General features: G+C 39.0%; 1 protein-coding gene across 12 annotated transcripts in view; it reads left to right on the top strand.

Annotated features, from left to right (window-relative positions):
- EZH2 (enhancer of zeste 2 polycomb repressive complex 2 subunit) overlaps positions 1 to 13,518 on the top strand; it is a 61,795-nt gene that overhangs the window by 34,276 nt on the left and 14,001 nt on the right. For 11 of the 12 annotated variants that reach the window (XM_059712100.1, XM_059712096.1, XM_059712091.1 and 8 more), the window contains exons 4-8: positions 270 to 386; positions 8,650 to 8,770; positions 9,579 to 9,719; positions 10,644 to 10,746; positions 11,238 to 11,401. In XM_059712100.1, coding sequence (XP_059568083.1) covers positions 270 to 386; positions 8,650 to 8,770; positions 9,579 to 9,719; positions 10,644 to 10,746; positions 11,238 to 11,401 — 646 coding nt within the window. Of the gene's footprint in view, positions 1 to 269; positions 387 to 568; positions 654 to 8,649; positions 8,771 to 9,578; positions 9,720 to 10,643; positions 10,747 to 11,237; positions 11,402 to 13,518 lie in introns of those variants that run through there. The other variant, XM_059712101.1, reaches the window with a different exon arrangement.

Here is a 13,518-nt window from a genome sequence, read left to right as displayed (position 1 = left end):
CAATTTTTGATCGGTAAGTATGGGAAGGGGTGGAGGGCTTTAAAAATTTGTAAAAGGCGAAGCTTTTTTCCCTACCAACCTAAGTAAAAGAGAAGGAGATAATCCTTCTTGGTTTTTATGAACTTTACTGTCTTAAGTAAAGGCAGTAACTTAAAAATTTTAAAGTTTCCTTTTAAAATTATGTAAAATGGTAGCATCCCTTTATAATATGATTGCTACAGCTGCAGATTGTCTTATTCTCATGAGTCATTTTATTTTTTCTGTTCTAGTGTTCGGTGACCAGTGACTTGGATTTTCCAACACAAGTCATCCCATTAAAGACTCTGAATGCAGTTGCCTCAGTACCCATAATGTACTCTTGGTCTCCTCTACAGCAGAATTTCATGGTATGTAAATAATGTATCTTCTGCTAATTTATAATCACTATTTTAAATAAATAGCATAGATGATTTTCTCATCAAGGTGAGTCAAGATAATATGAGTAAAAATGCTATGAAAATGGCAGCACTCAGAGTGATGTTTTTTAACTGATACTTTGCAATGTTGCTCTTTTCCTGCTCCTTTCTAGTTAAAATATTCTTCAGAGGAAAAGTGTTAAGCAAAAACAATACCTGGGATTCAAAGATGAAGTCTATAGTTCTTAGCTTGAAGAGGTTAGCCTGACTATGAGGTTTTGTTAATTGAGAACTTATTTAAAACAATTTTAGGCAGCATGTTATTAAATGATGATGTACACTATGGAATATTCTCACAGCTTATAAAAACACAATCACGTTTCCACAGATAACATTGGCCCAGTAGCGTTTGTATTGAAATGCTAGCACAGTGAAACTTCAGTTCCCGAATGTCTCCCATCTCAAACAATTCAGTTCTCGACCAAGTTGTTCACCGAAAAATGTCTTGGTTTTGTTGGTTCTCTACCTGACAAGCCTTTCATACTGATACATCAGCATGACAAAAAGCATCTCTCAGGCCACAAAGCCTCTCATTGTTAACATGTCAGGAAATTGTGCTATGAATATTTTTTGTTTATGTGTGTTATTTCTTTTGTTGCTGGTGAAATGTACTATTAACACAATTTTAAAACATAAGGATCCTGGCCCGTGGCGCTTCGTGGTTGAGTGTCAACCCATTACCAGGAGGTCACTGGTTCAATTCCTGATCAGGGCACATGCATGGGTGTGGGCTTAATCCCAGGTAGGGAGTGTGCAGGAGGTAAATGGTTGATGTTTGTCTCTCATTGATGCTTCTATCTTTCTCTCTCTCAAAATTAATACACACACACACACACACACACACACACGTATATGTGTTTAGAATGTTTTTTTTTTTAATCTTTATTGTTGAGATTACTATAGATGTTCCTCCCCCCCCCCTCCCCCACCTCCAAAGTCCCCTCCACCCAGTTCCCACCCCACCCCTATGGTCTGTGTCCACAGGTATTGCATATGAGATCCTTGGTTAATCTCTTCCCACCTGCCCCCTCTCGTCCCCCTTATCCCCCCAAATTCGTCAGCCTGTTCCATGTTTCCATGCGCCATTCTATTTTATTCATCAATGTATTCTGTTTATCAGATTTCTTATTTGTTTATTTTGATTTTTAGATTCAATTATTGATAGACATGTATTTATTGCCATTTTATTGTTCATATTTTTGTTGTTGTTCTTCCTTTTCTTGAAGAATACCCTTCAACATTTCATGTACTACTGGTTTGTTGCTGATGAACTCCTTTAGCTTTTTCTTATCTGTGAAGCTCTTTATCTGACCTTCAATTCTAAATGATAGCTTTGCTGGGCAGAGTAATCTTGGTTGTAAGTCCTTGCTATTCATCACTTTGAGTATTTCTTACCACTCCCTTCTGGCCTGCAAAGTTTCTGTTGAGAAATCAGCTGACAGTCATATGGGCTTTCCCTTGTAGGTAACTGCTTTTCTCTTGCTGCTTTTAAGATTCTCTCTTTGTCTTTAACCCTTGGCATTTTAACTATGATGTATCTTGGTGTGGTCCTTTTTGGGTTCCTCTTGTTTAGTACTCTCTGTGTTTCCTGGACTTGTAAGTCTATTTCTTTCACCAGGTAGGGGAAGTTTTCTGTCATTATTTCTTCAAATAGGTTTTCAATATCTTGCTTTTTCTCTTCTCCTTCTGACATCCCTCCCATAATGCAAATGTTAGTATGCTTGAAGTTGTCCCAGAGGTTCCTTACACTACTATCTTCATATTTTTGGATTCTTTTTGCTTTTTTTTTTTTTTAATATATTTTTATTGATTTCAGAGAGGAAGGGTGGAGAGAGAGATAGAAACATCAATGATGAGAGAGAATCATTGATCGGAGGCCAGGCCCACAACCCAGGCATGTACCTTTGGCCGGAATCAAACCTGGGACCCTTCAGTCTGCAGGCCGATGTTCTATCTTTCCACTGTGCCAAACTGGCCAGGGCGCTTTTTGCTTCTCTGATTGGTCTTTTTTGCGTCCTCATATTCCAAATCGTTGATTTGTTTCTCAGAATCATCTAACGTTGAATCCCTGTAAATTATTCTTTTAAAAAATATATTTTTATTGATGTTAGAGAGGAAGGGAGAGGGAGAGAGAGAGAAACATTAATGATGAGAGAGAACCATTGATTGGCTGTTTCCTGCACTCTCTCTATATGGGATCGAGCCCGAAACCTGGGCATGTGCCCTTGACCAGAATTGAACCCAGGACCCTTCAGTCCGCAGGCCAACGCTCTATCCACTGAACCAAACCAGCTAGGGCTGTAAATTATTCTTTATTTCAGTTAGTGTATGCTTAATTTCTGACTGGTCCTTTTTCATGTCTTTGAAATTCTCCCTAAGATCCTTGAAAGTCTTACTAAGTCCCTTAATGCTCTCATTGATTCCCTTGATGCTCTCCTTAAGATCCTTAAGTAACCTTATAGCCATTGTTTTGAACTCCATATCCAGTAGTTTGCCTGCTTCCATTCCTTTCATTTGTGACATGTTTCTTTGTCTCCTCATTTTGGCTGTTTCCCTGTGTTTGTTTCACTGTATTAGGTAGAGCTTTTAAATCTCCTGGAATTGGTAGAGTGGCCTTTTGTAGTAGGTGTCTTGTAGGGCCCAGTGGCTTAGTCTCCCCAATTACCTGAGCTGGGCCCTCTAGGTGTGCACCCCCCTGTGTGGGCTATGTGCACAGTCTTGTTGTAGTTGAGCCTTGACTGCTGTTGGTATCACTGGGAGGAATTGACCTCCAGGCCAATTGGCTGTGAAGACCTGTGTCTATAGCGGAAGAACAGCAGTGCAGGAGACACCCCTATGGAGCAGGACTTGTTTCGCTGAATCTGGCCCTTGAGTGTGTTGTTTGTGGATGTGTAGAGTTGTAATCTGGTATGGTCTCAAGTTGTCCACCAGGTGTACTGACTCTGGGGCCTCCTGGGAGGTGCAAAATCAGCCACTGCCTGGGGCCACCCGGCAGGAGCTACAGAGAGATCTGTAGATGGCTCCTACTTGTATTGGGCTTGGAAGTGCCCAGGCGAGGCCAACTGGTGAAGCAAGGCAGGCTGGTGCTAGTGCCGGGTCTTGGACCTTTTATTGATACATTTGGGGCACACTGGCTCCAGCTATTGCTTGTTTAAGAGATTTTAGCAAAGTCTGAAGCCTGAGCCAGTTCAGGCCATTCATATGGAAAAGCCACTGCAAATAGTAGGGCTGCAAATTGGATGGGTGGCATCTCAGGGAATCTCCAGGGCAGAGTGAACAGTGTGGGCCATGCTGATGGAAACTCATATATGGCTGCCAGTCAGCTCTGTGATTGGGGAGGTCCCAGCACAGGAACAATGATCCCTGTGAGCACCCTTGTTTGGGAGAAAGCCCCCCACTCCCTGAGTTTCTCCTTGATGCCAGACAGTCTACAATCCCCAGCTGGTTTTTGTCACCTGAAGTTATGGGGGACTTCTCTTCCCAGCTCTGGAACTCTGGGTTGGGGGTCTGCTATGGGGCTGGGACCCCTTGCTCCTCGCAGTGGGCCTCTGCAGCCGAGGTATCCCTCTCGATTAAAAAAATGGCACACATGGGTGTTGGACCTGTTCTGCACCTCCACCCCTCCTACCAGTTTTAATGTGCTTTCTTCTTTACTTCTCTAGTTGTAGGACTTCCATTCAGCCAGATTTCAGGTGGTTCTGAATGATGGTTCTGTATTTTAGTTATAATTTTGATGGGGTTGTGGGAGACAGCGAGTACAGGTGTTTACCTATGCTGCCATCTTGGTTCCAATCAATAAAACCATATTAAAAAAAAAAAAGACATAGCTTGGCTGGTGTGGCTCAGAGATTGAGCATTGACCTATGAACCAGGAGGTGGCAGTTCAATTCCCGGTCAGGGCATATGCCTGGTTTGCAGGCTTGATCCCCAGAATGGATGTGTAGGGAGGCAGCCAGGCAGCCAATCAATGATTCTTTCTCATCATTGATGTTTCTGTCCCTTCCTCTCTGAAATCAATAAAAACATATTAAACACATGACGAGGCCAAGAGTGCTAACGTTGCTAAGGGTATGAAAGAAACAATGATCATAGGCAATTGAAGACGTAGAAAAGCTGTAGTTGATTTGGATAAACAAAAACCAGTTAGCTGGAGATAGCATTTCAGTGACAGCATTTCGGAGGCAGTGATATGTGAATAAGTGAAGGTGCTGCTTGCTGACTTCCTGAAAGATACCTCTGGAACGAGTGCTGAAAGTGATTTGTTTAGGGAGTGGGTTGATAAATTTAAGAAAAGAAGTGTTTGCTTATAGAGTAAACAGTACATTAGATATGTTCTGTATATGAGAAATGTTAAAACGGAATCATTTGGGGGTCTGGAATGAATTAATTCAATTTACAGGATTTCTAATGGGGAAAAAAAGATTTAGTTCTTGAACAAATCGCTTCTTGAACAGCCTTCCAGTATGAATTAAGTTCAGTAACAGGTTCCACTGTATTTCTTGATAGAAGCAGGATGAAGGGAGATGGCACAAAAGAGAAATTTTGAGTGTGCATTCTTGACTTGTGTCATTCAATAAAAATACATAATTTTATTAACTTGATATATAAAGTAATATAGTTTTATTATTTGATATATAAAATAGTAAGGGCAATAAAATTTGATGGAAGTCGTTGATGAACCTAGTTTAGAGAATTGCTTATATTTCCAATGTTTTTAATAACTTAAAGATTTCATAGTGGAGGGTTAAAGGCAAACTTCATATACTCTTCTACAATTGCATAAATTTGTGTGATTAAGGCTTGATTCAAAAACATTTAGTTTGAGAATCATATCACAAGAGGGAAGTTTCATATTTTCATACACTGAAATTCTGAAAGAATACTGTTTAAAGTTGCCAATATATACTACTTATGGATCATACATGGGTTTTGCTGAATACTGACCAAAGTAGATTAGACAGGCTATCTTTATTATGCTAGGGTATGTTTTGGGAACAAGACTGTGCAGATATAATTGAGAAGACAAAAGAGCCATTGTCACTTAATTTTTGCTTGCATCCAAAAAAATGAATCCGGGAGAACCAAGATGGCGGCATAGGTTAACGCCAGAGTTTGCTGCTTTGAACAACTACTTCAAAAGTGAAACCAAAAAACGGAAGGGACATCACCCAGAACCACAGGAACGCTGGCTGAGTGGAAGTCCTACAACTAGGAGGAAAGAGAAACGCACACGGACACTCAGAGGAGGCGCAGTGGTGAAGTCAAATTCTGAGGTGCAGAGTGCGCGGAGCGGGCTGGCGGCGGAGGGCGCGGTTGTTGTTTTCAATCGGGAGGGAGTCGCAGACTCTGAGCACCAGATCCGGGCGAGTCTTTAGGGACCCAGACTCAAACGGGAGAAGCGGGACTGTCTGGCTTTGGTCAGAGCGAGTGCAGCTTTCTCTCCCAGCTTTGCAGCGGGTGCTGGGACTCAGAGAGGCAGAGCCCCTGGGGACAGGACTGAGAGCCGCCATAACTGCTCTCTCCGGCCCACCCTGTTGATCCTGTGCGACCCGCCCCACCCAAGCCCTGCACAGAGGCATTTGCGGGATAGCCTCAGGCAAAGGCTAGATTAGCACCTCCCTAGAGGACAGAAATTCTCTCACTGCTGACACAGCTGATTCTCATAGCCACTTGGCCTGGAGGTCAAACCCTCCCTGGAATTAGCTACAACAATCAAGATTTAACTATAAGACTGCGAACAAAGACCACTAGGGGGTGCACCAAGGAAGCATAACAAAATGCGGAGACAAAGAAACAGGACAAAACTGTCAATGGAGGATATTCAGTTCAGAACCACACTTTTAAGGTCTCTCAAGAACTGTCTAGAAGCCACCGATAAAGTTATTGAGATCCTCAACAAATCTAATGAGACCCTCGATGTTATGATAAAGAACCAACTAGAAATTCAACATACACGGACTGAAATAACGAATATTATACAGACGCCCGACAGCAGACCAGAGGAGCGCAAGAATCAAGTCAATGATTTGAAATGCGAGGAAGCAAAAAACATCCAACCGGAAAAGCAAAATGAAAAAAAGAATCCAAAAATGCGAGGATAGTGTAAGGAGCCTCTGGGACAGCTTCAAGCGTACCAACATCAGAATTATAGGGGTGCCAGAAGATGAGAGAGAGCAAGATATTGAAAACCTATTTGAAGAAATAATGACAGAAAACTTCCCCCACCTGGTGAAAGAAATGGACTTACAAGTCCAAGAAGCGCGGAGAACCCCAAACAAAAGGAATCCAAAGAGGACCACACCAAGACACATCATAATTAAAATGCCAAGAGCAAAAGATAAAGAGAGAATCTTAAAAACAGCAAGAGAAAGAAACTCAGTTACCTACAAGGGAATACCCATACGACTGTCAGCTGATTTCTCAACAGAAACTTTGCAGGCCAGAAGGGAGTGGCAAGAAATATTCAAAGTGATGAATACCAAGAACCTACAACCAAGATTACTTTATCCAGCAAAGCTATCATTCAGAATTGAAGGTCAGATAAAGAGCTTCACAGATAAGGAAAAGCTAAAGGAGTTCATCACCACCAAACCAGGATTATATGAAATGCTGAAAGGTATCCTTTAAGAAGAGGAAGAGGAAGAGGAAGAAAAAGGTAAAGATACAAATTATGAACAACAAATATGCATCTATCAACAAGTGAATCTAAGAATCAAGTGAATAAACAATCTGATGAACAGAATGAACTGTTGATTATAATAGAATCAGGGACATAGAAAGGGAATGGACTGACTATTCTTGGGGGGGAAAGGGGTGTGGGAGATGAGGGAAGAGACTGGACAAAAATCGTGCACCTATGGATGAGGACAGTGGGTGGGGAGTGAGGGCGGAGGGTGGGGCGGGAACTGGGAGGAGGGGAGTTATGGGGGGAAAAAAAAGAGGAACAAATGTAATAATCTGAACAATAAAGATTTAAAAAAAAAATGAATCCACCTAGTTTAAATGGGATTAGTGCAAGTGAGATGCAATGAAAACTGGACTCTATAGTTGTACACAAACTTTATCTGAATAGATCAGTACATTAAAATTTAAATTTTCATTTTACCTCCCATATGCATAGTTTCTACCAATTTCTCTTTTCTCTAAGGTATGAAGTCTGCAGTTGTCCTAAGTTTGTTATCAAGGGTTTATTGGAAAATTTTCCCTTTCTTTGTATTTCCTGACCATTACTGCGTCTCATGGCCTATTGATCATGATCCCAGCCTAAGGCACCTTACACTTTATATAGCTGCCATGACCTCCTGTCAGCCTGTCCTTTCAGTTTATCAGAATTATCTTTCTAAAATTTTGTTATCAGCACCCTGTTCAAAGGCCTAAGACTTAGACCTGTCCTCACTTTAGTGTCCTTAAATATGGACTTCAGAACCCTCTAGTCTTTATCTGTAATTACTGTCTTTTTTATTCTTCATTGAAAATTCTCTTTCTCCCGATTGTCAGCTTTCTGTGCTTTGTATTCTTAAGTATTACATTATCTCTTAACTTTCCTTTGATTGCTAAGCTAGCACTCTCTTCTTCTCTGTTGTCTTTCAAACCTTGGTATAAACCCATCTTGTCATCTTCATTAGCATTATCAATTTTAATATGCATCCTGTTCATCTCAGTATTGAAATATTTTTTTATTGTAGAATGTTCTTATTTTATGTAAATGAGTAAATCCTTTTGGCATAACTTTAATGGATATATATCAATACTCTATTATACATCCCTAGAATTTTACATTGAATGTCTCCCAATAACGAGACCAAATGAAATTTAGAAACCCTTATGTTAGTTTTTTTTAAGGTATGGTTATTTATAGTTCATTTTGATAAACCGTATTTCATCAATTCCACTTTATCGTCAGATATAGGAATATATACATAAAATAATGGGAAATTTTAATGTTTGATGACATGTTAGAGTAGGTAAATACAGTATTTTTCCTTAAATTTGTTTCTCTGTTACGCTTATTTGTACGAGGGATCTTTTATTTATAGTTTTTAGAGTTTGCTATCTATTATTTTATGTCTGGAGAACTGGGTAAAGACATCTGCTTATGAAAAAAATTGCTGTATTTTAGTTATTACATTATTTTAAAAATGTTGGTACTTAGGATAAGGCTGCTTTTAAATTTATTATTTTTTAAACTTTTTAGGTAGAAGATGAAACTGTTTTACATAACATTCCTTATATGGGGGATGAAGTTTTAGACCAGGATGGGACTTTCATTGAAGAATTAATAAAAAATTATGATGGAAAAGTACACGGGGATAGAGGTGAGCCATGGGTTTATTCTCTTGGAAAAGGGGGCTAAAGAACTAAGAGATTCTTTTATTTTTTTCAGCATAGATATAAAAAAGATTTTTAAATATTCAGTTTTACGCTGGATTGGCCTGGCTCACAAGCCTAAAATTTTTAGAGTTTTCCTTAATTTCCTTAATTTTAAATTGAAGGACCATGTTTGCCATATGAAAATTATGCATAGTTGATTATAACAAATTATGTTAATAACATGTAAATTAAATAGAATTATTTGAATATATATATATTTTAAGATTCTTTACCAGTAAAATTAATTAGAACTAGGGCTCTGCTTATGTGACATGGGCTCCAAAAAGCCCTACACTCTAAAATACCTTCCCACCAGGCTGCTGCAGTATCTGAAATTCTATCATTAGAATCATGGCTTTGGTGTTTTGTGTCCAGCAAACTGCTAATTTGTCTGGCAGGATGGTGATAGGTGTAACATCGTCAGTTCTCCTTATTAGTGGAATGCAAGGTCTCTTGGTACATTGCTTTGGAGGAAGCCAAGGCCACAATTAGTTTCTAGAGAATTAGTTACAGTAGAGACCCTGGAAACTTTTGGGGGATGGATGATTAAGGAGAAAATTACAGGTGTTGAAGGTAAATTCTGTTCCTAACTTTGCCTTAGGTGCGTCCTGAAAAGGATCTCCCCCCTCATTTAATAATGTTATAATGCTGATTGGCGGGCTCTGACTATCCAAATCAGAAAAGGCATATGTAAACTTTTGTCATTACCACTCTTCTCTGTATATTACTGATATTTGACTTGGTGAATTTCAGAATGTGGGTTTATAAATGATGAAATTTTTGTGGAGTTGGTGAATGCTCTTGGCCAGTACAATGATGATGATGATGACGATGATGGAGATGATCCTGATGAAGGAGAAGAAAAACAGAAAGATCTGGAGGAGAACAGAGATGGTATGTCTGTTAGGATTGTGTGTAGCCATTACAGCATCTTTCAAAAACAATAGAGTACAAGTAGATTGTCATTCCTTTTTTTGTTGTTAAAAATTACATCGATAGCAGTATAATCAAAATTAGAATGTTATTTGTAACATTTCATTCTGTACTTGAGTGTCTTTATTTCCTTTGGCTAACATAAATATTTATTTGGTTCTGGGTTTCACTGGGCAGTCATAATCATCATCAGATAACATGCTGATCTCTTCTTTGTCCAAGTAGTGATCACTTTATATGCACTAGCTCATTGGATTCTCATAATGCTCCATAGGTGGATCTGTCTCATAGTGGAGGAGTTAGGAGGTTTAATGCTGTGAAGTAACTTATTAAGGTCACACTCTAGGGAAAAACAATTCAGACACCATAAACGGTAACCAGCTGTGAGGACTTCATACCTGAGAAACAGAGGTCCAGTCAGAGCCAGGAGTTGTTGGAGACTTGGCAAAGCTCATTATTTAAGATAACATAGAAGGATTTGGGGGAAAACTTCAGTTTCAAAGAAGCATAAACTTTTTATAACGGACACCTTAGTGATCATCTAGTTCAGTGCCTTCATTTACAGATGAGGAAACAGACCCAAGTGGGTCTGTGACCAACCAAGGTCACAAAACCAGTTAGTAGTAGAGCTGCTTACCATTTTTCTGCCCACTTTTTTCTGCCTCCCAGTCTGCTTAAAACTTTCCATATTGGATTTTGAAGTTGTTTTTTGTCTGACTTAACTGTCATGCCATAGATACTTGTAAAATATATTGGAAGTAAGTGAAACACAAAGTTGATAATTTCTTAGATGATCTTTTTTACATATAGTTGTGTGGAAAAAAATGAAAGTTTGAAAACTTGTTTACTTTCATTCTTTTTGCCCTTTCGTATTTCCTTGTTCAGATAAAGAAAGCCGCCCACCTCGGAAATTTCCTTCTGACAAAATTTTTGAAGCCATTTCCTCAATGTTTCCAGATAAGGGCACAGCAGAAGAACTAAAGGAAAAGTAAGATTTGTTCTTGTGAGGCAGTCTTGTATGGGATCTCTCTCACCATTTGGTTTATTGGAAATGGAACTAATGTAATGTAGCTGATGAGCCACTTGCTTCATTTATCACGTCTGCCAAGACACTTGAAGTGAAGCATAAACCTGTGGAGCTCTGCCTTAAAAACCTTTTAGAACAAACACACATAATACGCAATAGTACATGTAGAGGAAAATTTTTCTGGACACTTGTAGAAATTTTAGTGCAGTTGATGTTTAATATAAGAACATTTTTCATGAATTTGATTTTTGATATGTCTTGCATAATGTGTAATTGGCTCATCACAGATGGTTACAGATGTGTCTTTTGTGCTTTAGGCAAGATAGAAATAATACATGGAATCTGTTTAGAAACTTTATTTTTAGAAGAAAAAAACCCACAAAAAAACCCTTTATTTTTAAAATTGTAACTTTTGTTTTCCATTAACTTACATTTCTCTTGGTTCATGTCAGGTATAAAGAACTCACTGAGCAGCAGCTCCCAGGGGCACTACCTCCAGAATGTACCCCGAACATAGATGGACCAAATGCTAAATCTGTTCAGAGGGAGCAGAGCCTGCATTCATTTCACACACTCTTCTGTAGGCGATGTTTCAAGTATGACTGCTTCCTACACCGTAAGTGCAGTTATTGTATGTTTTCATTTTTGATCTTCGCTGTGGAATTATGTTTTAGAGCAACTTGGAAATTGTTTTCATTGATTACAACTAGAGTTTATCATTTAATCTTGCAGTTCAGATTGAAAAATGCTAGAATCAGTGTCTTACTATTTTTAATTTGTTGCTTGAGGGTTGCTCCAAAGTCTTTTCATGAGTTTGATTTGTATTGCTATCTCCTACCAACCTGGGATATAGGTCAGTGATTTTTCCATAAATTCTAATGGAGCAGTTGTTTCATAATAAACTATTACTTTGAACTAGCTGATAGCCCAGGGCAACACTGTGATATTGATATTAGCCAATTTCTTCAACAAAATTTGTTCAAGGTGCTTATAGATGTTATCATCTATCTAGCTATCTAGTGTTAAATTTTTTCTTTTTACAAATACCCGCATTTGAATATAGGTAAAACATAAAATAGTCTTAATGAAATTGAAGTATGGCACACACAATATTTTCTTATATTGCTGGGGAATGAGGTTTCGTGGTAAATTGTCCAGGTAACTGGAATTTATTTCTTTAAGCACGGTTTAAAAACTACCAACTGCTTTTTGAGGAACATATTTCAAAAATATATTTCATACCTCCCAGTTTCCTATGCAGAGTTTACTTGATATAGAGGTTAGTTTTTCCCATATCACATTTTAGTGTGATGTTGGTGACATGGTAACACGGTAGGGGCTCTGCACCAGTCTCCCCTGCACTAAATGGCTCCAAGGTGCTTTGTCTTTTTCAGTTTGAACCCACCTTTCACAGAATTTTCCCCTCATTTTCCAGTCATATGTTTCAATGTGAGTTAGTCTGCCCAAGCCATTAGCTCTTACCTCCTGTTGAGTTTTGCTCTGTCTGTGCACTTCTATCTGCATAGCTCGTGATTTGTGGTGTGATGTGCATCTTAGTCTTGGAAACAGTAATTTCTGTGTGTGAAGTGGTTTAGTTATCTTAAGCTAGAAAAACTTAACATTGGTTTTTAGAATTATCATTATGTCTCCCATCTCCTTGCTGTTATCCACACTCCTGTCTAGTTTAAATTGATTTGGTAGTTTTAATAATCAATAGCTGTTGGACAGTTATCAAATACATATCTTATTTGGGTTTCACATAGCCCTTGAAAAGTTGTTTTGAAAAGCATTCCCCTTTATACATGGTCATTTTGTAAAATATGTCCAATTCTTATTAAGAATATTGTAGCCCTAGCTGGTTTTGCTCAGTGGATAGAGCATCAGCCCTGGACTGAAGGTTCCTGGGTTCAATTCCAGTCAAGGGCACATGCCTGGGTTGTAGGCTGAATCCCCAGTAGGGGGCATGCAGGAGGCAGCCAATCAATGATTCTCTCTCATCATTGATGTTCCTGTCTCTCCCTTCTCTGAAATCAATAAAAATATGTTTTTAAAAAAAAGAAAAAGAAAAATATTGTAAATTGCTGCCCTGGCCGGTGTGGCTCTGTGGTTAAAGTGTTGACCAGTGCACTGAAGGGTCTTGGGTTTGATTCCTGGTTAAGAGGGCACATATCTGGATTGCAGGTTCAAACCCCAGCCCCAGTTTGAATAGGGGAGGCAACCATCGATATGTCTCTCTCACATAGATGTTTCGTTCTCTCTTTTCCTCTTCCTCCCTCCTTTCCACTTTCTAAAATCAATGGAGAAATATCCTCAGGTGAGGATTAACAAAAACAAAAAATTGTAAATTGCGTGTCTGCATGTGCTTATGGTGGACCAAAGCAGAACTTTTGGTGGGATATTTTGATGTGCTGTCTATTGTCTGAATGGCCTACAGAGGAATGTTTTAAGCATAAAACAATTGTATTAGTTTATCCTTTTTGGTATTATGTGAAAGTCCATTTGAATGTTCTTTTTGTAATGTATATTGATGTTTAAAGATTTTAAAAATGGATTTTTAGAGAGAGGAAGGGACAGGAGGAGAGACTAAAACATGCATATGCTCCCTATTGGGGATCGAGCCTCAAACTCGGGCATGAGCCCTGACCTGGAATCGAACTCCAAACCTCTTGGTGCATGGGACAGCACCCAACCAACTGAGCCACACCAGCCAGGGCTGAGATTTTAACATTTTAA

This window comes from Myotis daubentonii, chromosome 10 (genome assembly GCF_963259705.1).
Source record: "Myotis daubentonii chromosome 10, mMyoDau2.1, whole genome shotgun sequence".
Taxonomy (NCBI): domain Eukaryota; kingdom Metazoa; phylum Chordata; class Mammalia; order Chiroptera; family Vespertilionidae; genus Myotis; species Myotis daubentonii.
This window is presented reverse-complemented; position numbering and strand designations above follow the sequence as displayed.